Below are 25,601 nucleotides of genomic sequence, written 5' to 3'. Positions count from 1 at the left end.
TCTGGCAGACGAATCGTAGCTGTACAGAAATACCGTCTCAGCTGAGCGCAGCCGACTCCTCATCGTTCACTTAACCTCGAAAGGGAGGCTGCTAGCTTCCCTCGTGAATCACCCATCACGATGGCAAGCAGCGTCTTCGCATCCTCCGGGAAATCGCTTGGCAGCCGACACAACTCTCACAACAACCTCGTCGCTTCCGACAGCGTCTCCGATTGGCTCAACGCTTCGACTCATGACGATACACCGAAGGCACCTACCAGCATGACTACACAACAGTCGCTTCTTCGACATGACAGCTTCACCAGCCTGACCGATGGATTCGACATGGTCTCTCCGCCCATGCTCACGTGGTCAAACACAGCAGAGTCAAAGGCCATGGGACTCAACAATGCCGACGACTATCTTTCAAACCTGGCTGAGCATTCGATCGGTAAGCGATCTCCTGATGAAGTGAACGTGTACCTGTTCACAAACGTACTGACACGCCAACCTCTTCGCTTCACCCCCAAACCCATAACAGATTTGAAGTCAACATTCACAGACACCCTGCACATTGACGACTTTTTCCACGAGAGTGCGTCCAACTCGAGCTCAAGCAGTCCTTACATGACAACCACCATCAACCTTCCCGGCTGGAACCACGGCCCAGAAGTAGTCGGTGGCCTCGACTCGGACATAGACTCTCCCGAAGGTATCTGGTACGGACAGACGCAGGCCATCACCTCCAAGGTCACACGCAAGAGCTCCAACGTGCCGAGATTCTCTTTCAACATCGAAGCGTCCGACACTGGCGCATCACCTGGGGCACCTACCTCTATTGGCTTTGAAACGCCCAACCCGACGCCACCCTCCACAGATGGCGACAGCACTGGGCTCCTTGGTGCCGCAGCACGCACGCTCCGCTCATGCATCTCGGCGCCGCTCTTGCAGCGAGACGACCCGGTGTTGGAAGCCGCTGGTACCCAACATCTGATCAACGACTTTCTCGTCGACGCCGGTTTCCCGCAGGAACGCATCCCCGACTCGAACGCACTCGGCCTGGAACTTGGACCTAAATCGAGCGCAGTCAGCAGCCCCGCTCATGATGTCGGTGTGCACGGCGAAGAGAGTGGTCTCAACCAAACTCGTCTACCACTGATCACAGAGTTGGCAGGTAATGCTAGCGTGGCTCAGTCTTCGGCGCTCTTCCAGCGTCGTGCTGTGCAGCGCGATCTTCACGCACCTTCACCTGTCGCTGTCCCCGCGGCAGATGGAAGTGACCAGACGATCGAGGTCTCTCCCGGACGTACGGTGACGATCAACAATCCAACAGAGTCGACCGTGGATCCAGAAAAGATGACGGAAGAACAGCGAAGGAGACTTGCACAGCTGCATCAGATTCACGTTGCGCAGCAAGCAGCCCGACTGGGTGTCTACCAGGACTTTGTCGCCCCTTCTCAGCAATTCGCTGGCCAAGAGGCTAGTGAGCGTGCAGCCAAGGCGGTGCAGGCGGCCCTCATGTATGGCATGGAAGGCAACTCCCCGCGCAAGCTCAGCATGGGCTCGACCGGACTGCCCACCCCCGTCACACCGCAGCATCCGCTACAGCCCGGCCCCAGCAGCATGGCGAATGCATCATACCACCCGCACATGCAAAACTATGTGGGCGTCCAGATGCAAGGCTACCCCGGTGCCAACTTTGATCCGCGCATGCCAGGCATGCCGCTCTCTGCCGACTCTGCCAACTTTGCACCCTCGATCCAGAATCAGTTTTCGAATCTTCACTTGGCCCAACAGCAGCAGCAGCAGCAAGGCGTCTTCACCCAGCAGTTCCTTCATCAGCATGACGCCACTCTCTACGCAGGCCAGGGCAACGCCAACTCGCAAGACATGTCGGGCTACACATCAGTCTACCCACCACCGAGACACAACAGCATCAGCAGTGGAAGCATCGGTCACGAGCGCGGGGGTGGTATGTACGGCCTGACCTTGACAGCAAGCGGCATGGTGGGTGTCGGCCAACAATTGAGTGGCGATCAGATGCTGCTTGCTCCTAGGAGGCCGAGTCATCTTGGTTTCACCAGGGCGGAATCAAGTCCTTCGCTGGCCTCGCAGATCGCGGCCAACCCTATGCAGCTGCAAAACCCGTTCAGTCAACAGCAAGCGCAAGCGTCTCAGCAGCAGCAGCAACAGACGGTGACAACACTCGAGCCGTCGAAGCTGATGGGTACCTCGGAAATGGGCCTGATGCCGCCCGCTTCCAGCACGCCGCGATCGGCGCCCGCGGATGCTTCGCGAGAGCACCTTGCGATGCAGCAGACGCGTATGCGACAGCTCCAGCAGCAGCAACTGCAGTTCCTACAGATGCAGAACCAGGCTGTCGCAAACAAGCAGGCGGAAAGCAGCACCGCTGCGCAGGTGACTTCGAGGAAAGCGCCCAACATGATCTCTGCGCCACTGAGCCCGCCCCGATCGCCGGCCAAGACCAAGTCGACGCCGCACCTTCGCAGTCCACTCGGCGGCATCGTTGCTGGGTTGCCGCCTTCGCCGAGCAAGCCTACGGCCCAAGGGTTGCGAAAGATCGCTTCGAATCGAAGGATCAACACGACCTCGTCTCTGCCCCTTGCCGGCGGTAGCAATTCTGGATCCACGTCAAGTTCCAGCTCGTCGACCTCGACGGGCATGCTGAAGAGCAAGGGCAGCACCATCGGCACGGGCGGTTTCACACTCGAACTCACCACTTCGGCCTCGCCCACACGTGCCCGTACCATCTCCCACCAGAGTACCGTCTCTTCTCGTTCCACTACCTCTCCTGGCAAATCGAAATCGCCGACGCCGTCTGCGCTCGCTTCGGGATCCGGCGGATTCTCGCAACTCTCGTTTGTCAACTACGGCATGAACGATGCCGACGAGATTTGCTCGGCGGTTGCGCCGAGTGGAAGCTACAAGGTACCTCTGCGCGGATTTGGCTCCTCGGGTGAGGATGACGACTTTGACGACGATGCGAGTTCGGTTCGAACGCGAACCATGTCCAACGTCACCGGGTTTACGGGGACGATGGGGTCGGACGACGATGGCGATAGCCCAGGTTCGACAACAGGCGCACCGCCAGGCAGTCCGACGAAGAAGGTGCGCAAGAACTCGAGTCGTCCCAACTTGCTCTTCAGTCCAGGCAGCTCGAGCGGAAGCCCGCTCAAGAGCAAACGCAGCATGGCCAACTTGGGAGGTGCTGGCGGCATCAGAGCGTGGGATCTGACCAGATCACCGAGAAAGACCAAATCGACCATCTTGAGTCCTGTGTCCAGCGCAGGCAGCGGAGAATGATCCTTCGCGCGATGGTCGTGGTAGCATTGCATGTTCCGTTGGGCCCTTGGCTGGTTGTTGGACTTTCGTGGATGTTTTTGTGGCCTCTATTTTCGTCACCTTTTTCTTCTCGTAGTTCACTTTTCTTGACGTGCTCAAATACCCGCGTTCCTTCTCAGTCCCCCGCAACTTGCCAACAATACACTCTGTGGTGGCGGGCCGGATTTTGTATTCTTCTGCTTCACCCGTTGCCTTGCGATAATACCACAGCAGCTATTTACTTTCATTCACGATCACGAGTGTGCATGCCTTGACAGCCAGATGAAAGCTTTTGTTTTTCTCGGATGCAATTTCGATACACATCGACAGGTTGCTCAAGGAGCGACCTTGACCACCATCTTTCCAACGTTCTTACCGGCGAACAGATCATTGAGAGCTTTGGGACACTGCTCCAAGCTCTTTCCCTGCTCCCTCGCTTTGCCATCCAAGTCCTCACCCACGACGTGGAACTTCCTCGCCAGCTTGCCCTCGTTCATCCACTTGACCATGTTGTCCTCGGCCTCTCCGTAGCGCTTGAGGTAGTCGAACACGATGAAGCCTTGCAACTTGATGCGCATGGCGATGATGGTCTGGTAGTTCTTCAGGCCGTTGGGTTTGGGGTTGTTGTAGTCCGAGATGGCACCGCACAAGGCGATGCGAGCGTGCGGCTTCATGCAGAGCAAGGACATGTCGAGGATGTCGCCGCCGACGTTTTCGAAGATAGCGTCGATGTAGCCGTACTTTTTGGTAACGAGCTCTCGGTAGGTCTTTTTGAAGTCGGGATGTTTGTAGTTGAGAGCCTCGTCTGCGCCGAGCGAAGATTTGAGCCACTCGCACTTGTCATCGGCACCAGCGACAGCGATGACTTTGCACCCCTTCAACTTTGCGAGCTGAACAGCGATGCTTCCAACCGATCCAGCGGCACCAGTGACAACCACTACATCACCCTCCTTGATAGCAGCGACGTCAAAGATACCCCAGTAAGCGGTCTGGCCAGACGAGCCCAAAGGTCCCAGGTAGTCGAGCAGGGAGCCTCCTTCGCGGACAGTTCGCTTCTCGACGCTCTTTCCGGGAACTTGAGCGTATTGCTGCCACCCCAACGTACCACTGACCTCGTCACCCTTGCTGAGACCGGGGAACTTGGATGCCACAACAACACCAACACCACCTGCGCGCATCACCTCGCCGATCTGTACGGGTGGCAGGTAGGAACGTGCATCGCGCAGCCATCCGCGCATGGCGGGGTCGAGCGAGACGTACTCCACGCGAACGAGCACTTCGCCATCCTTGAGTTCGGATTCCTTGGCGACGGGAACGGTGCGCTTCTCGTAGGTGGAGTCAGCGGCGCCGAGACTGTCCTTGATGGCGGCTGTGGGCCGCTCGCGCAGCACGATCTGAGTTTGCTGGGACGGGATTGAGAACGACATTTCGAGATCGAGGAAGGATCTAAAAGGAGGATGAGGGCAAGGTGAAGACGAGAACGGACGTGCTCAACCCTTTATGTACTGCTGAGAGCCACTCGTTCGGCTATGCTGCCAAGCGTTAAGCCTCACTTGCGGACTTTTCTCCGTTTCTCATCCTCGGAACTTCCATGCTTCAAGACTCAAGCTCGGACATAAGTGAGAGCACAGCACGAATGACCGGCAGCGCCTAGGGTTGGAATTCCCGGCGACCAAGTTGATCGTTGTAGCCGGATGGCGTTGGCTCGGATTCTTCCTGAGGAACTCTATTTGGCCGGTTAAGCTCAATCCGAGTGTCGGGTTCAAATTCGACAAGGCAGAAATTTGGGAACTCGCAAAGTGACACACTCACAACGTCACGCGGCGGAATCGACGGCTGCGCTGCATGGAACGCTGGCTGCTCACACCACATGGCAGAATCCACCGAAAAATACCATCGGAATGTTAAGGTGGCGCAAATGTATTCAGATGTGAGATCGAATCGGTTGGACCCTGAATCTGAAGCTCGTCGCTGCGCCAAATTGGGAAGATTGCACACTTGACAGCTCCGTGCTGGGTCCATCCATCTCTAAGACCACCACAGCGTCCTCTCATCTAGATCCATCGATCATACGTCTGCAGAGCACTCTTGAAATCCAATCGACAACAGCACGCATAAAAGGCTCTGTACTGCCAGAGACAGACGTAGATGCCCATGTCACCGCCATAGAACTCGTTCAGATTATCCTCCAGTGACACATGGCGCCGGCCACTACGAGCAGCGCTGAAGCAGTGGCGCTGTCCAAACCCTCATCGTCAATCGCTTCTCCCGCACCACCACACTCTAAAGATGAATCCCAAGCGCAAGCCCTTTACAAGGAGCGCGAGAGGAAGCGACGTCAGCTCCGAGCTGCAAACCAACAAGTCTGGAGGTCGGGTCCCGCACCCATCTCCAAAGCACTCGACTCGAACCTCAAAAAGAACACCGCTTTCGTGAAACGTGTCAAGCAGAGCATCGCACTCGATGCTCGTGACCAGCTCCTCAAGGATCTGCCTCTTCTCAACCTCGAAAAGTACCTGCAGGAGCTCATCCAGGCAATTCCGGAGGGATTGGCCAGATGCGTCACGGCCAAAGACTGCTTTGCTGCGGCTGAGACCCTCTCTGCCTTTCATGTCCGCTTTGGTGGTGAAGCTTTCAGCTCCCCGCTCACTGCTGCGCTCGAGCAGGCACTCGCGCCGCCAAGCAAGACGACCTATCAAAACGCCGCAGCCGACCAAAAGGAAAGGGACGAGACTGCTAGGATCGCTCGACAGAAGCCACTCCTCCGAGCTGTTGCAGAGCTTGCAATAGTAGAGGCTGTAGGTCACTCCACCGAAAACACTGGGTCATCTTGGCTCTTTGTTCTGCTCAAGAATCTCTTAGCTACGGATAAGGAACATTCAAATGTCCCCCTACTCATCGCCGTCCTCAAAGGTCTTGGTCAGTCGATCCTTGCATCTCCAGAATCGCAACAGGCTGATGCAGCCCTCACCCTCGGCGACGCAATCAACGCTGATCAGATTGATCAACTCGACCCATCGAGCGCACCTCTGGTGTCCTCCGAGTGGCAGGCCAAGTTTCGTAAGCTCTTCGAGACCTACTTTCAGACGCTCGCCCGTCGCATCGTCAAGGAGCACCAACGGTTGCAGGATCAGGATCGCAAAAACCACGAAGCCTACATCCGATCCGGCGAGATCTTTGAAGATCGTCAGCACAATTACGAGCGCATGACAAAAAGCTTCGAGCGAGTCCGCGATTGGGGCAGGGTACTTTCCGAGCTTCTAGCTGTTCCCATGCCTGAGTTGGAGTCTTCTGGCTCTAGCAGCAATGCCGTCGGTCTTGGTGTCAACCTCGACTCAAAGTCTGCATTCGAGCGCGCAGATGAAGAGTTCGCCACAGATCAGAGTCCATGGGAGGATCAAGATTCGCAAAAGTTCTATCAGGATATCTTGGACTTGGGCGACATCATTCCTCCCGCAATTTTGGCGCAAACCACTGGCATCGTAGCGACCGCTTCCACCACTACAGACACAGTGGACGGCCCAAAAGAAAGCTCCGTTCCTATCGAAGCAGCTGAGTCATCCACAGCGCCCAGCTCGCCGCGGCTTGATGGCGATCCAACGACAGAGGAAGCCATGAACGCTGGGCCGGCAGCACAGCTCGCCACGCTCATGGCGAAGCTTCCAGATATGACAAATCGCAGTATGATCGACAGCGCCGCTGTGGATTTCGCCTTCATCGCTACAAAGCCAGCTCGCCGTAAGCTGGTCAAACACCTTGCTTCTCTTCCACGCAACAGAATCGACCTGGCTCCCTACTACGCACGTCTCGCGGCCATCCTGACCAGGTACATGCCTGACGTTGGTGCCGGCCTCACTGCCTTGCTCGAAGACGAGTTCCGCTACCTACAACGCAAAAAGAACATCGATCTCACCGAGACTCGTGCCAAGAATGCTCGCTTTATCTCGGAGCTCACCAAGTTCAAGGTGACGCCTACCCATGCCATTTTCCACTGCCTCAAAACCTGCCTCGAGGACTTTTCCGGGCCAAACATCGACGTACTCGCCTCACTACTCGAAGGCTGCGGGAGGTACCTCTTGCGCACCGAAGAGACTTCGGCGCACATGAGGAGCATGCTCGAGATGCTCCGTCGCAAACGCGCTGCTGCCAACCTCGACTCGCGCCAGCTTCTATTGTTGAACAATGCCTACTACCAGTGCAACCCGCCACAACGAAAAGCGATCGAGCAAAAGACGCGACAGCCCATGGAGCTGTACATCCGACACTTGATCTACCACGTCCTGCAGAAGAAGACGATCGACACTGTTGTGCTCCAGCTCCGCAAGCTTCCTTGGGACGACAAGGACGTACACGGCTGGTTGAAGGATGCCTTCACTCGCGCATGGCGGATCCGATACTCTCATATACACCTGCTCGCCATTCTCATCTACGACCTCGACCGCTTCCATCCTGCATTTTCCGTCGAGGTGATCGATCAGGTGCTCGAGAATATCCGTATCGGCATGGAGGAGAACATCTTCAAACACAATCAGCGCCGCGTGGCCACCATCTGCTATTTGGGCGAGCTCTACAACTACCGTCTCATCAACAGCGGCATCGTGTTCGAGCAACTTTGGTCGCTTGCGACCTTTGGTCATCCCAACGGCCGACCGTGGCCAGGTCAAGTTGCGCCGTTGGATGCACCTGACGACTTTTTCAGGATCAGACTGATATGTTCGCTGCTCGATACGTGTGGCGCGTGCTTCGATCGTGGATCGCTGCGCAAGAAACTGGACGACTTTTTGGCTTTCTTGAACGTCTACGTGCTTTGCAAGCATCAGCCTCTACCGATGGACGTCGACTTCATGCTCACAGAGACGCTCGAGACATTACGCCCGGAATGGAAGTGGAAGAAGGTGTTCAACGAAGCAGCAGCCGCATTGGACGAGTTGCTGGCTGCCAATCGACTCAAGACGGCTCAGACAGAGGCAGAGGAGGACACTGAGGAACAAAGCTCCGACGAAGATCAAGCTCGAACTGGAGCCAGTGGCCAAGATGGAGACGGCCAGGAGAAGCGTCGCAAGGCGAGGCATGGGGCCGACCATGCCTCGAGTGACGACACTTCTTCCGACGAGACCGAGTCGTCAGCGTCTTCGCCGTCCAGCGACTCGTCATCATCTACAGACTCGCCGAGCGATTCCGAGAGCTCTGACACAGCGAGCGCCTCTGGCGGCGAAGAGTCGGAAGACGAGCAAGACGAAATGAACCGTCACAGGAAAGACGAAGAGTTGGCGCTTCGAAAAGAAGCCGACGACGAGTTTGACCGCGAGCTGGCCAAGATGATGGCCGAGCTGGGCTCATCATCGGGCGCACCTGTGCCAAGCGCGAACTCGGCTACCAGCTACCAGCGCGCGCATGTCTTTTCAAGGACCGCGCTGCCTTCAGGCAATGCTGGCGGCCACAGCCACGTCCACAGCAGCAACAGCTCCGGAGGTCTGTCCGAGATCGGTCTGCCGCTCCGACGCAGGCCATCGGAGCAAGCGGCGGAGGAGGGCGACACGTCGCACATGAGGTTCGCGCTGCTCTCCAAGAAGGGATCTAAGCAGGTGACGCACGAAGTGCATGTTCCGTCTACAGCGTCGATCGCCATCAACACGCGTACGAAGCAGCTGAAGGAAGAGGCGGAGCGTAAGCAACTGAAGGAGAAGGTGCTTGCGTACGAGCGTAGTTCGGAATCTCAGCAGGGTGAAGGTGGTCTGCCTTCTCTGTCTCATCTACATCGTCAGCGGCAGCAGGAGCACTGGCAGCGACAACAGGAACAGCAACAGCGGCAACAGCAGCAGAGAGAGCAGGCTGCCACCAGCAAGGAGAACCAGAAGCGCGCAGCGGGCGACTTTAAAATCTGGACCAGTCACGGCTTCTAGTTGACAATACAGGCTGCCATGTCCGTCTATGCGTCTCGTCTCGTGTGTAAATGATGTTGTCGGCTTTGCCCGGATGAGAGTGTTTCGAAGATGCATGTAGTTGTCTTCACTGGACGACAAGAGGTGCAGCACCGAAAACATTTCAAATGTTAGACTTCTGCAACTTTTTGACAAAACTGCTGTCACGTGACAGGTTTCTCCACGACAGGGTCGCAAGTCGGCACCTCCGACTTGTAGGCGCAAGAAGATCTCACTTGCGACATCAAGTCCATCTTAGCTTCGTCCGTCCTCGATATCGTCCTCTCGTCTTTGCTGTTCGTGACCACCCAAACAACGCTTCTGGATCATCGTCAGCTTGATCCAAAGCAGACTACACACCGACAAAGCGCGCTCAAAGTTGAATCCGTCTCCGTTCAGGCTCGCGCTCTCGCGATAATTGGGACAGTAACGCAGCGATCGCGCAGCGTAGCGGCTTTGCGGCTTTCGATATTCCTCTTCGGTTGTACGCTATTCCCACACCGGTCTCTAGTCACACCACATCATTATCACCACAATGAACGGCAGATACGACGCGACATCATCGCGGCCCAAGATCACGGTGCGACAACTCAATCGTGATCATGCCAACTTCATCCTCGAAAATGTCGACCTCTCCTTCGCCAACTCATTGCGAAGGATCATGATCGCCGACATTCCTACAGTAGCGATCGACATGGTGGAGATCAGGAACAATACGACCGTGTTGCCGGATGAGATGTTGGCGCATCGACTGGGTATGATTCCGTTGCTGAGCATGGATTGCGCCAAAGCGTTGGTGGACCACAGGGTAAGTTTCACATCGATCCAAACGCACCCTGAATGCCGAACTGTTAGCTGACCACGTCGTCTACAATCGTATTCCGTGACGACTGCACAGGACTGCGCATGTGAAGATGGCTGCGATCGATGTTCCGTCGAACTCACACTACGCGCACGCTGCACCACACGTGGCAACCTCGAAGTGACCTCTCGCGACCTTATACGTTCCGACACCATCGAGTCCGCCACGATCTACGACGACGATGCCATGAACGAACCCTCCGCCCCGAAGCACCCCGACTTCGGACGTCCCGTCGGTCACGACGGTTCCATCCCGCCCATCATGCTCGTCAAAATGTCCAAGGGTCAAGAGCTCGACATCCGCTGCATCGCACGCAAAGGTTTCGCCAAAGAACACGCCAAATGGTCCCCCTGCTCTGCCGTCGGCTTCGAATACGATCCGCACAACGCACTGCGTCACACCACCTACTGGTACGAATTCGACGCCAAACAGGAATGGCCCGAAGGTCCCAATGCCGAATTCGAAGAGCCACCGCAGGAAGGCGCTCCCTTCGACTACAACAAGAAGGCGGACAAGTTCTACTTTGACGTCGAGGCGAGCGGAAGCATGCATCCAGCAGAGATCGTCGAGACAGGACTCGGATTGCTCGAGTACAGGGTGGCGCAAATCGTGCAGGAGTTGAGCATGTTGGACGAACAACCTGGTGCAGCAGGTGCGGGTGGAGATGGCGGTATGACGGACTACGGTGTAGGGGGGATGAACGGTGGCGACTTGAACGGTGCAGCAGAGATGAACGGGTACCAGGCTCAGGGAGCTAATCCGTACGATGGGTCCGGGTGGGATTGAACGTCGGAGCAGAACACTCGGCAGAAACTTTGTACTTGTAGAAAAACGGTTATGTATACATTCGCATGCCAACCGATATTGTCATTTTCGATCTGGCTCGGTGGCCAAGAAAGCTGGATTGTTGAGAAAAGCCCAACGAAGGCATTGAGTAGGCCTCGTGGTGAGCATTGCAGCTGTAGCAAAAAAATTAAAACCCCCAAAACGAGTTCCCGGCCAGGGAATCGAACCCTGATCTGAGCAGTGAGAGTGCCCTATACTAACCATTGTACTAACTGGGAGGCTTTGGTTGAATTTCTTTTTATCTGTTGCAGTCATATACCTTAATGTTTGCTCAAAGGAAGGTCCGCAAAACTGTTCGAACAGTAAAGCTCATTCCAGGATATCCTCACAGCGGGCGACACAAGCCACGAAACCGAAAAGACTGCTTTGAACATGACTATGATTTCGTTTCTACCTGATACACAGGTCAAAGCTGGAGGGGGGTATCAACATGCTTTCTTCGTCTCGCATTTCACTTATTACTGATGATCGTATCCGCCGCTTTCTCAGCGACGCCGTAGAGCGTGGCGCTCAAATGAGCCGAAACCTGGACGGGCATTACACTGGCGTCCACCACCCTGACGTTGCTCGTTCCGTACACCTTGAATTTTGTGTCGACGACACCGCCGTTTGCTCTGCTTGCCATGGCCGCTGTTCCGAGCTGATGGCTGACAGCGGCAAATCCGGTTCCACCGTTGGGGGTGTTTCCCAGGATCCAGTCTCTCCATCTGCTGTAGCGACCGGAGTAGGTGCCGTCGGGGATGAGCGAGAACCCGGGGGTGGTCTCGCCGTTGTACGTGAGGGATCTCAGGTTGGAGTCCTTGAGCACCCGGCGCCCGGCTCGCAGGGATGCCACTTGCATGTCCATGTCGATCGGAAGGCCGAAGTAGTTCGGATCGATTCGTGCAGCATCGTATGGGTTTTGGGAGGTGGCACGGATCGAACCACGGCTGAAGGGGAGCAGCGTCCAGATGTCCAATCCGTAGGAGTTCGACGGGTAACCCGTGTCGAAGAACAGCTCGACCACCGGTGCTTGTTGGTCGAAGATCAGCGAGATGGCCGAACGCCATTGGGCAAGAACGCTGGATTTGGTGGCAATGTGCCCCTGGGAGAGCAACTGGTTAGCCCAAGCGTCGAGGTTCGAGTTGATGTAAGCGCGGACATCGGTAGCGTTGGACATGATCTGTTGGATGTTGGGCATCGCGATGGTTGCGGCGGGTCCTCCACCGCTGTAATCGACGTTGGCGCGGGAGCCGATGGTGGTCATGGATTGATCCTGAAGGTTCTTTCCGACTCCGGCAAGATCCACTTTCTGATCGACACCGATGGCATTCAGGTCGGATTTGGCACCGACGCCGGAACGTTGGAGCAGCACGGGGGTGTTGAGCGCTCCAGCCGCCAAGATGACCTCCTTGTTGGCAACCAGACGGATCTGGGTACCGTCGTGACCTTGCTGAACCACCACACCTGAGCTGCGAAGAGCGTTGCTGGACGTGGCTGCATCCCAGAGCAGATTCTTTGCCATGGTCCCGGTGAGGATGGTGAGGTTGTCCCTGTTCTGCACGGGAGTGTAGTAGGCAGAAGCGGACGACGTGCGTCGACCGTTGACGCCGATCGAGTTGGGCGTGTAGGCGACCGAATTGGCTTGACCGGAACACTGATCGTCCACATGCTGTACACCGAGCGTTTCACCGACAGCCTTGATGAAAGCGGCCTGCTGCGGACCCGTGTACATTCGTTTCCACTGCGACGTGGCTCCTCCCGTACTCCTTCTGCCGTTCGTATTGCGGATCTGCGAAAAAGCAATCTCCAGCGGCCCACTCGTCCCGTGAACGCTTGCATCGTACCTCGCTCCCAAGTTCTGTTGATCCTGGTTCGGCGCCACAAACTTCTCACTCTTCTTCATATACCCCAACAATCCATCCCAACTCCACCCTCCATCCGTGGAATTCACCAAGCTCCCCAACGCATCGTACTGCGCTTTGGAAGCACGATTCCACGCAGCTCCGTTAATACTCGTACTTCCTCCCAAAGTTCGTCCACCCAACGGTGTCTTTGCGTGTCCTCCGACTTGCGGTACCGTGTCGAAGTGGAACGTCATGTCAGTGCTGAAGGCCCTGCCGTAGTTGTCGACGTCGTAAACGTCGGCATTATTGCGATCGTCATTTCCGGCTTCGATGACGAGGACTTTGACGGAAGAGTTGGAGGAGAGTCGATTGGCAACGGTCAGGCCGGATAGACCACCACCGACGATGATGTAGTCGTAGGCGTTGTTCGAGATGCTGTTTGCATCGGTGACGATACCTGCCGAGACGGTGGAGGAGAGGGAGAGGAGGACGAAGGAGGTAAGGGCGGCGAAGGAGGGAGCGAGACGCATTGTGGTGCGGGAGCCTGGGCTCGATGATCGATGTTATTGGGGTTGAGAATGCACCTCTCAGTTCACGAAGGCAAGCAGGGTGAGGACGATGGGCGGATTTGTTGGTTCAGGTGGTCGAAGAGGGAAGGTGTCGAATGCTGGATGGACCTCCTTGTGTGAGCAGCGATGGACTGGGTGAACTGATCATGCTCTAGGCGGCATATATGTACTTTCCACCCAAACCCTTGCGAAAGAGATCGAAACTCCGCCATGCTCAGGGGACGTAAGGTAGGACGACAAACAGTCCAGGAAGGTCTCTTCCGGCGAACTGCTTCATCATGCGGTACATGCTGTGGGTCCCCCTTGTCGGTCTTCCCCCCACACAAACCCACTTTTGTACAGTCGGCGTTATCACGACCGACCAGAGTTGCATCGTCCCACACCCACGCCTATCTGAAACCCACACAAGCGGCAGACGAGAGCGGCTGGCTGCCATCGTACACCAGCAACCACCACCGCCTCTGCCGGCATCGCAAAGCCAGTCAGTCGGGCTTTGCCGACAAACACCAACCGATTCGACCGACTTCTGCGTCCTCATCACCTTGACGTTTGCATTGACGGCACATGGCGCTCCGACCGACCCACTTCATCTCGCAGTGCCAAGAAGGGCTAGGATACCCGTTTCCCCGACTGCGAGTCCAACCGTCTTCGGACTTCCCGCGTCGCTTTCACTTCACACAAATCGACTTGAGGAGCAAGACACAAGTCTTTGCTAGATGGGGAGGGCTTGTTCGAAGAAGGATGAGTTGATGATGTATTCATGCGCCTTTGCCTGAAACCCTGGCTTGACTGGTTGTTCGGAAGAAGAGACAGAGTGGGGAGCTGGAGGAAAAATTTACCGACGGACTTCCGCGTACAGAGTTGCTGCTCCCGAAGAAGCCTGGTTGACCGGTCGTACAGCGACTCCAATTCGGGATGCGGTACAGGAAACGCATGAAAGCGGAAAGGTGGGACACGAGAGAGAGGCGTACATTTATGCAGCTGTCCTGCTTTCCGCAATTGACCCTGCGCCACAGCGTGTTGCGTCACCTGAAACGTCCCCGACTTCCATGGCCTGCTCACCGGCCCGGTTCCGCCCCACTGTGTCACCTGCTGTTTTTGCTAGATCGAGCTTCGTCTTGAGGAATCCATTGGTGACTGTACGACGACCCCGAAAAGCACTCCAGTCCGCCAATGCGAACGCAAAGAAGCCAATTTTTCCGGACTCTAAGGAAGCAAACAAATTAGAGTTCGAACAAGAGAGGTACCCGAGCCGGATTGCGCTAAATTCTTGCGCCAAAAGTCCACGAGCTCTCTTGGCTGCACCTTCCTGATCGAGAAATGAAATTTCACTGCTAAAAAAAGCGCCGGAATTCATCGGTGCGAAACAGCACCTGCTTTGGCGAGGACGGAGAATGAAAAGACGAACGAAAAAAATGTGGTAGCGGCTTAGTGTCGTTGTGTTGCATCATTGTGCTTCGCCTCCTCAGCTCATTCTCCCTCTGTGAATGAGAAATCATTCGGCAGAACGTCTCTTGGAGATTCACCAACCAACTCGTTCGAGAGACGAGGTGGGATCAAACCACGGGTGTCCGCGCGAGAGCGTCGGTCAATTCGCCGTTCCCACTGAGATGTGCTTCCCGACTTCCGCACTCCAGCACGATGATGCGGTGCCAAGGTTCAAGCAATGCTCGGGTAGCAGGCAATGGTACGGCGGGTTTCGGTCGATGCGGCGTCGGTGTCCTGGGCTCGTCGGTCGGTCAAAGCGGGGCTGATGGGAACGCCGAATTCGCCGCTGTCGCGAGAGGTCCACTCCTTTCCAGTGTACGTCAAGAAGCGACAAGTATATCGATCGGGCAACTCAGGATGGCCGATCGATTGATTTGTCGAAGACACAGCTAGGTGTTTGGATCCCTGCTTTGCGATGTCGCAATTGCGAAAGCCCATCTTCAAATTCTGTGTCTCGCAGAATGATTGTCTCGCTCGACTAGCCTCACTCTGCTCTAGCAGCTATATGTGCGCATCAATGCTACAGCAATGTAGGGAAGTGCAGTGGAAAGGATACAAGCAAGAAGAAAGCATCCATTTATCTTGATCTCTTGATCGAGTCCGTCTCTGCAGAGCCCGATGCACGTTTACGCTTTGCACTTGAAGAGGCGGGTGTGCCATCTTCGTCGTCTGACTCTTGGATTTCTGTGTTGAAGGTCAGCGCCGGAAGAGCGGTCGATGGATGCGTATAAGTCGAGAAAGCGCAGAATGAGCTTGGTTGGCCAACACGGAAAATCGAGCTGGAGAACGGGTGACTTACCTGGATCATCGTCTTCGTCGTCTTCCTCTTGTGATTCGTGGAAGTCTTCGTCTTCCGACTCCTCGTCGTCGTGCTATTACAAAAGGAGGTGTCAACGAGAAGATCACATCCCGTATGCGAAGCAGGGCGTGCCGGCAGGTGAGACTTACATCTTCTAGCAAGTACGAAAGCCCTACGTTTCCACTGGCTTCCTCTTCGGAAGAGTCGTAGTCTTCGTCTCCGTCTTCATTCTCCTCGTCCTCATCCTCGTGTTCGACATCTCCGTTCTGATTCGCCGCTTCCTGTTCGTCTGATCCGGTCTTGTCCTCCTTGCGGCTGGCAGATGTTGCATCCTCCTCTAGCGAGTCCTCGCCCTTCTGGGTCGCCGCGTCGTCTACATTCTTGTCGACTGCAGCTGCCGAGGCTGGTACATCTGCCATTGTTAATGTCTTCGATATCTGATCTCCCCCGAGAGAAGGGTCTGTCGCGATGTGGAAGCGACCTGAGCTGCGTCTGATCGATGAAAGGAGCGATGATCTGTGCTTCGATTCGGCACACCCTGACAAGTTCACTCGACGGCGACTCGCAGCTCATTTACGCGTCGGCAATCTTCCCAAGCTGTTACATCGCATCTGCTCATTACACAAAGCTGAAATTGCTCCTCACCACTTCCTCGCAACCCTCTGCTGCTTCGGATCCTCGAGTATGGCCTTGCGTACCTCTTCACAGTCCTCTGTCAAGACCGGGCTTGTCTTGGCCCACTTGTTATGATCCTCTCTCATCCTGACGTACTCGTCATTCGTCCAGACCTTTTCGTCCAATACCGTCTTGAAGATCCGCGCAGCTTCGACCTTGTTCGGCTCCTGATCCTTCACCTCCAACCTTGCAATCTCCCTCCTCTTACCCGTCTTACTTCCGTTCACATCATCGTAGATGTACTTCTTACCGCCTCTGTGATTTGCATATCTTCTCGCTCGCGTGTAACCCATTTGGATGAACTTGCGTGCCATGTCTGCACCGACGAAGTCGGCTTCCGAGACGTACGACAGGAAGATCGAGTGGAGCTTGGTCGAGGATGCGGTGGCGGTGGGCGGATCTTTGAACCTCCAATGTGGGAGAAGTTCCGATTTGTACGGCTCGACCATGAGAACGCCTTGCTCGCCGACGCCGGTACGGTAGAGGTGTGGATGTGCGCGAAGGTCAAGTGAGGGGTAGGGGAGGTCGTAAGGGAATTTGGATGATGAGGTGCTGGGTGTCGCTTTGGATTTGGTAGAGGCAGATACGATTGAAGCGCTGGCGCGCGATGAGGAGCGTGTGCCGACCATCTTGACAGATGCCGAGTACAGTCGTGCAATGGACAGAAGACGGCCGTGAAGGGTGGTCGAGGATATGAGCAACATCGAGTTGCAGGTGTTGGTGTGGAGGTGTCGACACGACACAGTAAGCAGGACCCTGATGACGGCGGCAGCGGCTAATGACGTTCGGTTATTCGGGAGAGCACAGAGAAGGACCACGCGGTCGTGCCGTGCCGGTCCAAAATTCCGCGGCGGGCGCCGATAATTTTACGACTTTGATGAACAGCTCAGACCCGTTCATGTCCCACCATCTTCGCTCTTGCTCCCCATCACCGCTTTCATATCTACGACCATCGTCGATTGTCGCAACGTAGCTCTCTCCGCATAGACACAGACCTAAGATATGTCTAAGGGATCAAAATCACAATAGTCCGCTCCATCCCCTCGTTCTCTCAAACGAGCTTATAGTCCCACCATGCCGAACCGGACGAACGAGGCGACGCCGCTGCTCTCGGCGCATTCTCAGCTCTCCCCCTACATTGTCGACACTGCTTCTCCCTCCGTCTCTCCGCGAGAACCACGAAAAGCATCTCCCCTCCCGCGCAAACAGCTCTTCGTCCTCTGCCTCATGCGAATGACCGAACCCATCTCGTTCACCGTCATCTTCCCCTTCGTAAACGCCATGCTTCGAGCCAACCTTCCACCCTCCGTCCCGGACTCCCAGCTCGGCTACTACGCAGGTCTAGTCGAATCCGCCTTCGCCTTCGTCCAATTTCTCACCATCTTTTGGTGGGCACGCTTATCAGATCGGGTCGGACGCAAACCTATCCTCCTCATCGGTCTCTTCGGATCGTTCCTGTCGGTCAACGCTTTCGGGTTCGCAAAGACCTTTCCGCAGATGGTGCTGGCCAGATCCATCGCTGGGTTGATGAATGGAAACATCGTGATTTTGAAGAGCGTGTTGGCCGAGATCACGGACGAGACGAATCAGGCGAGAGCGTTTAGTTTGATCCCGCTGTGCTTTGCGGTGGGCTCGATCGTGGGGAATGGATTGGGAGGGTGGTTAGTCGGGGTTGGGGAAGGAGAGTGGTGGCAGAAGCATCCGTTTTGGCTGCCTTGTGGTATTGCGAGCTGCTTCAATCTTTGTGCTATCGTTCTAGGGTGCCTGTTCCTCAAAGAGACTCTGCCGAACAAGGCACTGTCCAAGCCAGAAGACACGCCGCAGCAGGAGATGGAAGCAGAACCAGCTCCATCGATCCCATCTCTCCTGTCTTCGCCTCTGATCCGCAGAGTTCTGGGTACACAGTTGGGGCTCAACTTTCTCAACGCCTGTCACGCCGCACTGCTTCCGCTGTTCTGCTACACATCCATCGCACACGGTGGTCTCTCCCTCTCCTCCTCCGACATCGGTACCGTCCTCGCCGTCAACGGAGCGTTTACGATCTTCATCCAGCTCATCCTCTTCCCCACGCTCGAACGACGTCTCGGCGGTCCGCAACGAGTCTATGTCCGCGTCACCGCGTGCCTGCCTTTCCTATGGCTCTGTTTCCCCATCGCCCATCAACTCGCAGCTTCCCATCCTTCCGCAAAAGCATGGCCGATGTCAGCTCTCTTCGTCGCCATCATCCTCAAGGGCATCAGCAACATGTCCATCGTCAGCAGCAATCTCCTTGTCAACAACTCCGCTCCCACCAGAAGCAGTTTGGCTACCATGAACAGTATAAGTCAGATGGCGGGGTGTTTGAGTAGGACGATGGGGCCGACATTTAGTACGAGTTTGTTCGCTTTCAGCACGAGCAGAGGGGTGCTGGGTGGGCAGTTCAGTTGGTTGGTCATGTGGGGGATCAGTGCGACGGTGTGGGTGTTCACGATGAAGGTCAAGGCGCCGCAGAAGGCTGCTTGGAGAGTGAAGCAGCAGCAGCAACGGGAAGATGTGAATGGAGGAGAGACACCGACACCACCACGAATTCGATGATCGCCATTCGAAACCCACATGTACGCAATAGACTTTGTCAGCTTTACATTTCCATCAATCGCATCCCTGGCATCCAATCTTGACAATCGTTTAATTCGTCTCCTCAATTCTTTCCTCGTCCTTCTACACTTGCTTCTTCACCTCTGCATTCCCCTCGACGCCCGCCAATCGCTTGACCAACTCGTCAATCTTTCTGAACTGGAACGGGAACCTGCTCGGATACAAGAACGGTCTCAGATCGAACCTGTTATCATCCGGACTGTACCCTTCCGCATGGTAGCTCGGAGTCAACGTGGTCATCTTGTGCCTGTTCCTCGCATACTCGAACCAGAACCGCTTGACTTTCTCCGCCACCTTTTCTGCCCCCATCTCTGGACCCCACTGTTGGAGCAACTTGTTGAACATGCTGTAGGGCCCGCACTTCAGATTCTTCCTTAAACGACCGAATACGGACAGCTCGTCGTAGGTCATACCCATGTCTGCTTCGTCCGCTTGGACGTAGGTTTCTGTGATGGGTTCAAGTTCGGCGGTGGGGACGGCGGTGAGGAAGGAGTGCAGGATCGGGAGAGAGAACGCATCCCGTGCGTAGGCGATGAACGACTTCAGATCGGTCTTCGAGATTCCACCAATGGGGTTTATGTCGGCCGAACTGCAGTCGTATTTGGTGAGGTATCCGCGAAGTGATTCGTCAACATTGGCTGATCCGAGCACGAGAAGTCCTCCCCAGGTGCCTCGGACCCAAGGGGTGAGTTGGGCAAACATGTAGGCGAGCAGCATGCGGAGTCGCGCTTGAATGTTTTGCAGTGCAAGGTTCTCGGCCGGCGTTCCACCGTGTACGCGGAATCGAGGAGTGGATCCGGTGACGGTGGAGAAGAGTGCGATGATGGCTCGGATGACAATGTCCATGTTGAGATCGATGTGGTAGGCACCAATGTCCGATGCGAGATCTTTGGCTCGTTGTCGTGTTTCGGCAGAGGAGTTTTCGGTGCCCATGTAGCAGGTCACAAACACACGGTTGCACAGTTCTTGCGGGGTGGAAGGGATCCATGTAGAGCCTTGCTTCTCGTTGCAAATGCGACGAACGTCTTCGAGTACTTGAGCACGTGTGTCAGTGGTGAGCGACGACGTAGCTTTCTTCGCAGTCGAGGACGAGTCATTGGATGGATCAATGGCGGCAATGACGAGCCTGCACATGCTAAACACGATCGTAGCAGTTGCGCACGAATCGATACCCCCTGAAAGCGGAACAAAGTAGCCCTGGGTACGCGAGCGACGCAGATAGTCCCACAGCCAGCAGGCTGGACCAAGCGCGATCTCTTCCTCGGGCGAGTGGTAGTGCACCTCGATCGGCTGGCTGAGCGGGGTAAAGTACCGCTTGTAGAGGCGTTCCGCGTCATCTTTTTCTCCGGGTTTCGAACCATTCGCATTCACCGGGGTCGAAGTGCCTGGAGTCCTGGAACCGTATTCTTCCGACTCTCCCACTTCGAAGTCGACGTTGATGCGCGGACATCCAGCACCGATCCCTTCGCTGACGGCCTGCATGCCTCTGCTCTTGGCACTGCGATGAGCACGTACGTCGTCCAGATCGACGGTTGCAGAGATGACCTGCACATCGTCGAGCGAGAACTGGGACCCCTGCGCAACAATGCTGCCGTTTAGAGCGATCAAAGGACATCCATCGTAGTACAGCCTGTCACCGTCGCAACCTTGCTGATTGGCGTAGAGGTAGATACCTCCCAGCTTGAGCGTTGCTTCCTTGATGAGCTCGACCCGTCTGTACAGCTTCCTGAGCTCGTGGTGCGATGCGGAGGAATTGGTAAAGATCTCTACGCCGTCCAGACCCTGTCGAATGTGAGGCGAGTTCGGGGTGAAGAGCTCCTCGCACAGCTCAACGCCGAGTACGGTATCCTTTGTCTTGACCACAGCATCTCCAAAGGGAACCTCGTGCTGACCGGTGATGGCGGAAACGATACGAGGAAGCGTAAAGCTGTCTGTGTGATTCGTTCGTGTCCAGGGTGTGAAGTAGCGCATCTCTCGATAGTTTCCATCGTTTGCAAGCCACATCTTTGGACGAATGTGGAGGATCTTTCCGTCTAGAAGAAGCACTCTGCAGTTGTAGAGGGTCGAGCGATGCAGAACTGGCATGCCGACATCGCACAGGATGCCATGCGTAGCATCGGAGGAGAGGATCTCGGCGAGCACCTGCCAAGAGTGGAGCACAGTATCCGGCTCGAGAAAGTGGTCGAAGCAGCCATAGCCGGGGATCTCGAGCTCGGGACCGACACGGAGACGAGAGCCTGCTGATTTGGCGAGCCGAATGGATTCGAGGATGCGGTCGCGATTGCCGTCAAAGTCGAGCGCCCACTGGTTGAGTGAGCATGTTGAGACTGTGATTGGCAGTCCCATTGTTTCGATCGAGTGTACAGCTGAAAAGTTCGATGATGATAGCAGAGCCGGGAAGATCATCTCTTCTTCGTACAAGGTCGGACCCTTTCTCATCGGCAATGGTCCGTGACTCTGACCAGATTATATTGGACTCTCTTGTACGAGTCGAACGCCGTAACATTCTGCGAAAAAGCGGCTAAAGGACCGGACGGATCACCCGCTCCGATCCCACGGCGGAAAAAAGGAAGGCTGCATCGGTGGTATTGCACATTGCACTCGTTATGCAGCAAGGATCCAGAAATTCGGAGCTGCTGCTGCTGCTGTTGCTGTTGCTCCTCCTCCTCGTCCTTCTCACCACATCCAACGCCTTGTGCCATCACTCTCTCTTCCTTTCCGCGCTTCGTCAAAGAGCGTCTCACTTTCATATGCTCCCACGGATGTACGAGCCGCTGACCATGACGGCGTCGTAGTCATCGAGCTAGACATTCCTCACGCCCCTCAAGGATCGTCCTGGAGCCCCGCACTTGGCTCTCTACACCACCTCTCCTTTTAAGCATTCCGCATCGAGACCATTCCGCGCTTGGGCCGACAAACACGTCAGCTCAAAATCTCGGTTTGGTACGCTCCTTTCTGCGCTTTCGTCCAGCACGCTCGGCACCTTGCCGTCATGGCACCCACCCAAAGCAAGCCCGGGCCTTTGAGCCAAGACGGGCATTCAGACCACGAGGATTCCAGAGAAGAGCAGTCCATGAGTGGTCTCAAGAAGAAGCGAATTCAACAGGCTTGTCGACCTTGTGGCATCAAGAGGGTCAAATGCGACGGCTCGATGCCCTGCGTCACCTGCCGTCGATCCGGTGAAGTCTGCGAGTACGGTCAGCCCAAGAAGCGAGGCCCACCCAAAGGCTCGACACGTGGTGGCAGCAAGGCCGCTAAGCGCAAAGATCAAGTCCAACAGACATCCTTCCGTAAAGACGCTCACGATGCAGCCACAACATTGCCCGTTCAGTCCACTCGTGACTACGCTGCCGGCTTGCCTTCGTCAGCAGATCCCAGCATCTCTGCGGCTCCATTCTCGCGACCGCCGTTGCCACCGCCGACATCTCGAGAGGCAGACTGGGATCGTGGTCCGACGGCCGCGCCTGCATCGTCTTCAGCCGTGGGGCGATACTTGCCGCACAGTTCGGCTTACGCCACGTCCTACGGTGCATTACCGCCACACGCATCTGCACTTTCCGAGTCCTACCCATACTCGTCTCACAACTCGCCAGATTCCAACCATCGCAGCGAAGCTTATCGGGCAGGTGGATCCGCTCACGACGGCAGCGTCGGCAGTCCCAATTATGGCGGAATCAACACCTATAGCAACAGCTACCATCCTGCTCACTCTCATCCGTCCAGATACGATCCCGCTTCTGCATCGCATGGATCTGCCAAACACCGTGCCGAGCCATTCTATCGCGGTGGCAGCAGCGGCCTTGGCCTCATTCGCCCTCCGCCTGGCACAGCTGATCGCAAATTGCCTCCTCTTGATTTCCAGGCCAGCCATCCTTCCAGTAGGTCGTCATCATCACCGAATCACTACGGCAGGCTCTCGATCACATCCGACACCTTCGAGTCTGCCCTATCAGGACGCTCGGCCGCAACCAGATCGGTCTCCAAGACTTCAGCACCATACGCTCGTCCTTCGCCAACGGCCGCTGCGAGCTTCGCAAACAGTCACGCCGCCGCACCGGCCCTGTACGATCCTGCAAACTTACCTCTAGACTCATCGCGCTACGATCATCGATCCACACACGGCAGCACGATTCCAACGTCTCAAAGCATCGCCTCATCGAGACAAGTTGACGGCGACAAAAGCGAGCTTAGCCGTCCATCAGGGACGCGCTCACAACACGCGGGCGAGAGCAATCAGCTGTTGGTGGAGGGGGCGCTTTTGCAAATGCAGCGGGACCGTCTACACGATCCGGCTTACAAAGCAGGCTCCGCCGACTTGAGCGGTCCCCGCTATACGTCTTCGGAGGACGTCAACCTCGAGCCGCTCCTCTGGGTCGAGCCTGGTGACGGGAGCAGGAACGGCGTCAATCGATCCGGCGTCTCGCTCAACAAGCCCGAGATCCCGCCGCTCATCCAAGAGCGCCTCTTCACCATTTTCTGGGGCATCGTCGAGACCATCTGGCCTGCTCTTTACAAGCCCGCGCTCTGTCTCACCGGCTTCGACGTGATCGATCCGGAGAAACATCCGATGCTTCACAATGCAGCTTGCGCACTCGCGGCCGTCGCTTGGGACTCGGGCGACTTTGGAGTTTCAGTCGAGGATACCGAAGCGACGCAGTCAGATTGGGTCGAACGAACGGTCTCCGACCTCAGCTTCAGCTCTGGCTCCGCTCAGCTGGGTGATGGTACCAGCTTGCGGCGTCTCAATGCGGCCGACCTGGGCGACATTTTCCTCGCTAGAGCGAAATACTATCTCGTCAAGACGAACAATGAGCCCAGCCTGGAGACCATTCAGTCGCTTCTGTTCATGGCTTTGCGAGAGGGCGGCAATGGTCGGGCGAGTCAGGCCTCGGCATACATCTCGACGGCATGCAGGATGTGCGTCGACCTCGGTCTCCACCGACAGCGAGACTTTACCTCGGTCCTCGGGCTCCAGTTCTCGCACGCCGAGGAGCAAGCACGACGTAGGATCTTTTGGTGCCTCTATCTGCTCGACAAGACGTCGTCTGCGTCGTTGGGCCGACCTGTGACGTTGCGGTACGCAGAGATCGATTGTCCCTTGCCCGACGTTGACGAGGTCGACGAACACGAGACCTGGGCGGAAACGACCAACAATAGCTCGCTTATCAAAGACCATGCACGCAGCATGTTGCTCAAGACTCCTGTCGCGGCCATGACCCATCTCAAATCTGGCGTGCGCCTCGGCCACATCTGTGAACAGATCATTGCCATCTACACGCACGTGCAGCGCGGAGCCGAGGACGACGATTCGGGCTCGGTCCGCACCAACGACGGCGAGACTGTGCCCGAATGGGAGACTCGCTTGGTTCGACTGCACACAAAGCTGGTAGCGTGGGAGCGCGACTTGCCGTACCGCCTTCGGTTCGACGTTCCCTCGCATCGCCTGCCCAACACGCTCTCGCAGCATCTCTGGTACCAGGCGTGCAAGGTGATGCTGCATCGGCCCTACATTCTCAAGCAGTCGTCTCGTCCTGATCTGCCACCCTCGCATCGTATCTGCACCGACGCCGTGGGTAGTATCTGCGACATCCTGACCGCATACGACAACAATTTTGGGATGCGAAAGCTTTCGTCGACGTTCACCTACTGCATCTTTACCGCTTCTACGATCGAGATCGCCAACACCACATCGACCGACGCAGTGATCGCGTTGGAGGCCAAACGGAGGCTGAGGAAGTTCATGACGTGGCTCTCGCGGATGAGCGGAACGTGGCAGAGCGCAAGCCACCATCTCAAGATTTTGGAGCAGTTGGGACACGGAATCGATGCGGACCTCGACGGGACAGGGTTGCCGAGTCACAGAGGGGTGAGCGGACCGGATGGTATGACGGTGAGCCGTGCAGATAGCCCATCGGCTACTGTTGCGACGGCCAAGAGCGCCGGTGCCGACGCGGGTGCATCTACGCTATCGATGCCCAACGTGCAGGACCAGCAGCAGCAGATGGCGCAATCGAATGGAGGAGATCTGGTCTCCAATTCGGGCGCGAGTGGAATGACGCTTCCACAATCGATCCCCGCGATGGCCAACGATGACCTCGCGGGACAATCCATCCCAGGCCCCATTGGAGCTCCCATGTACCTCACGCGTCCTCGCGTCAGCTACCAGATTCCAGCAGCGCTACAGGGGGATCTGCAAGCTCGATTTCAAGCGTCCGGTCAAAACCCAGGCCTGACGTACGGCTGGCCCACAGGATCTCGCCTGGACTCAGCCAACGACAACAGCCACGTAGCAGCAGCCTCCGGTCCAATGTTCGAACCTTCCACCGCCGCAGCGGGCGCCGCCCAACCCATATCCGACAGAATGACGTCCGTATCCGACACCGCTGCTGCCAACTTGACCGGTGGAGGGCAGGCGACTCCAACAGCCTATCTCAAGCTGCACGATACCTCGTACTGGGGAGCAATGCCGCTTTCCTCTGAGGATCCATTGTCGTGGGCCAACTTTACCAGCTCCTACATCGAAGCGCTCAACGGTATGACTCAACCTATCGCTTCCACTGCTCAGATCAGTAATACCCAACGGCAGTGATTGGTTGGAATCAAGAACCTTCTTTTTGTATTTGTACTCGAATGGTATGATTTTAGGTGATCGCGGAAAAA

The 25,601-nt window shown here is 56.2% G+C and overlaps 11 protein-coding genes and 1 non-coding gene across 12 annotated transcripts; 5 read left to right on the top strand and 7 right to left on the bottom strand.

Moving 5' to 3' along the window:
• Positions 1-120: 120 nt before the first annotated feature.
• Positions 121-3,303, top strand: PHSY_001310 (developmental regulatory protein; the record flags this gene model as incomplete). Its single annotated transcript, XM_012331942.1, has 1 exon — positions 121-3,303. The coding sequence occupies one exon, from the start codon at positions 121-123 to the stop codon at positions 3,301-3,303; it is 3,183 nt and encodes a 1,060-aa protein (XP_012187332.1).
• A 353-nt stretch (positions 3,304-3,656) lies between these two features.
• Positions 3,657-4,748, bottom strand: PHSY_001309 (hypothetical protein; the record flags this gene model as incomplete). The annotated part of the gene is made up of 1 exon (XM_012331941.1): positions 3,657-4,748. One exon carries the CDS (start codon positions 4,746-4,748, stop codon positions 3,657-3,659), a length of 1,092 nt encoding a protein of 363 aa, XP_012187331.1.
• Positions 4,749-5,519: 771 nt separating this feature from the next.
• PHSY_001308 (nonsense-mediated mRNA decay protein) lies at positions 5,520-9,224 on the top strand (the record flags this gene model as incomplete). The annotated part of the gene is made up of 1 exon (XM_012331940.1): positions 5,520-9,224. One exon carries the CDS (start codon positions 5,520-5,522, stop codon positions 9,222-9,224), a length of 3,705 nt encoding a protein of 1,234 aa, XP_012187330.1.
• Positions 9,225-9,777: 553 nt separating this feature from the next.
• PHSY_001307 (hypothetical protein) lies at positions 9,778-11,348 on the top strand (the record flags this gene model as incomplete). Its single annotated transcript, XM_012331939.1, has 3 exons — positions 9,778-10,050; positions 10,141-10,841; positions 11,228-11,348. 3 exons carry the CDS (start codon positions 9,778-9,780, stop codon positions 11,346-11,348), a joined length of 1,095 nt encoding a protein of 364 aa, XP_012187329.1.
• Positions 11,097-11,168, bottom strand: PHSY_007584. Its single transcript has one exon. It is a non-coding gene; the product is annotated as a tRNA-Glu (tRNA).
• A 53-nt stretch (positions 11,349-11,401) lies between the features above and the next one.
• On the bottom strand, positions 11,402-15,271 carry PHSY_001306 (pyranose dehydrogenase; the record flags this gene model as incomplete). The annotated part of the gene is made up of 3 exons (XM_012331938.1): positions 11,402-13,233; positions 14,375-14,551; positions 15,037-15,271. 3 exons carry the CDS (start codon positions 15,269-15,271, stop codon positions 11,402-11,404), a joined length of 2,244 nt encoding a protein of 747 aa, XP_012187328.1.
• Positions 15,272-15,459: 188 nt separating this feature from the next.
• PHSY_001305 (hypothetical protein) lies at positions 15,460-16,051 on the bottom strand (the record flags this gene model as incomplete). Its single annotated transcript, XM_012331937.1, has 2 exons — positions 15,460-15,705; positions 15,782-16,051. 2 exons carry the CDS (start codon positions 16,049-16,051, stop codon positions 15,460-15,462), a joined length of 516 nt encoding a protein of 171 aa, XP_012187327.1.
• A 222-nt stretch (positions 16,052-16,273) lies between these two features.
• On the bottom strand, positions 16,274-17,011 carry PHSY_001304 (hypothetical protein; the record flags this gene model as incomplete). The annotated part of the gene is made up of 1 exon (XM_012331936.1): positions 16,274-17,011. One exon carries the CDS (start codon positions 17,009-17,011, stop codon positions 16,274-16,276), a length of 738 nt encoding a protein of 245 aa, XP_012187326.1.
• A 370-nt stretch (positions 17,012-17,381) lies between these two features.
• Positions 17,382-18,881, top strand: PHSY_001303 (potential transmembrane protein; the record flags this gene model as incomplete). The annotated part of the gene is made up of 1 exon (XM_012331935.1): positions 17,382-18,881. One exon carries the CDS (start codon positions 17,382-17,384, stop codon positions 18,879-18,881), a length of 1,500 nt encoding a protein of 499 aa, XP_012187325.1.
• Positions 18,882-19,004: 123 nt separating this feature from the next.
• Positions 19,005-21,347, bottom strand: PHSY_001302 (hypothetical protein; the record flags this gene model as incomplete). The annotated part of the gene is made up of 1 exon (XM_012331934.1): positions 19,005-21,347. The coding sequence occupies one exon, from the start codon at positions 21,345-21,347 to the stop codon at positions 19,005-19,007; it is 2,343 nt and encodes a 780-aa protein (XP_012187324.1).
• Positions 21,348-21,376: 29 nt separating this feature from the next.
• Positions 21,377-21,691, bottom strand: PHSY_001301 (hypothetical protein; the record flags this gene model as incomplete). Its single annotated transcript, XM_012331933.1, has 1 exon — positions 21,377-21,691. One exon carries the CDS (start codon positions 21,689-21,691, stop codon positions 21,377-21,379), a length of 315 nt encoding a protein of 104 aa, XP_012187323.1.
• Positions 21,692-22,014: 323 nt separating this feature from the next.
• On the top strand, positions 22,015-25,530 carry PHSY_001300 (potential fungal zinc cluster transcription factor; the record flags this gene model as incomplete). Its single annotated transcript, XM_012331932.1, has 1 exon — positions 22,015-25,530. One exon carries the CDS (start codon positions 22,015-22,017, stop codon positions 25,528-25,530), a length of 3,516 nt encoding a protein of 1,171 aa, XP_012187322.1.
• Positions 25,531-25,601: the final 71 nt, after the last annotated feature.

Source organism: Pseudozyma hubeiensis (genome assembly GCF_000403515.1).
Source record: "Pseudozyma hubeiensis SY62 DNA, scaffold: PHS15, whole genome shotgun sequence".
NCBI classification, from domain to species: Eukaryota; Fungi; Basidiomycota; class Ustilaginomycetes; order Ustilaginales; family Ustilaginaceae; genus Pseudozyma; species Pseudozyma hubeiensis.
Note: the sequence above shows the minus strand (reverse complement) of the source record. Positions and strands in the feature narration are given on the sequence as shown.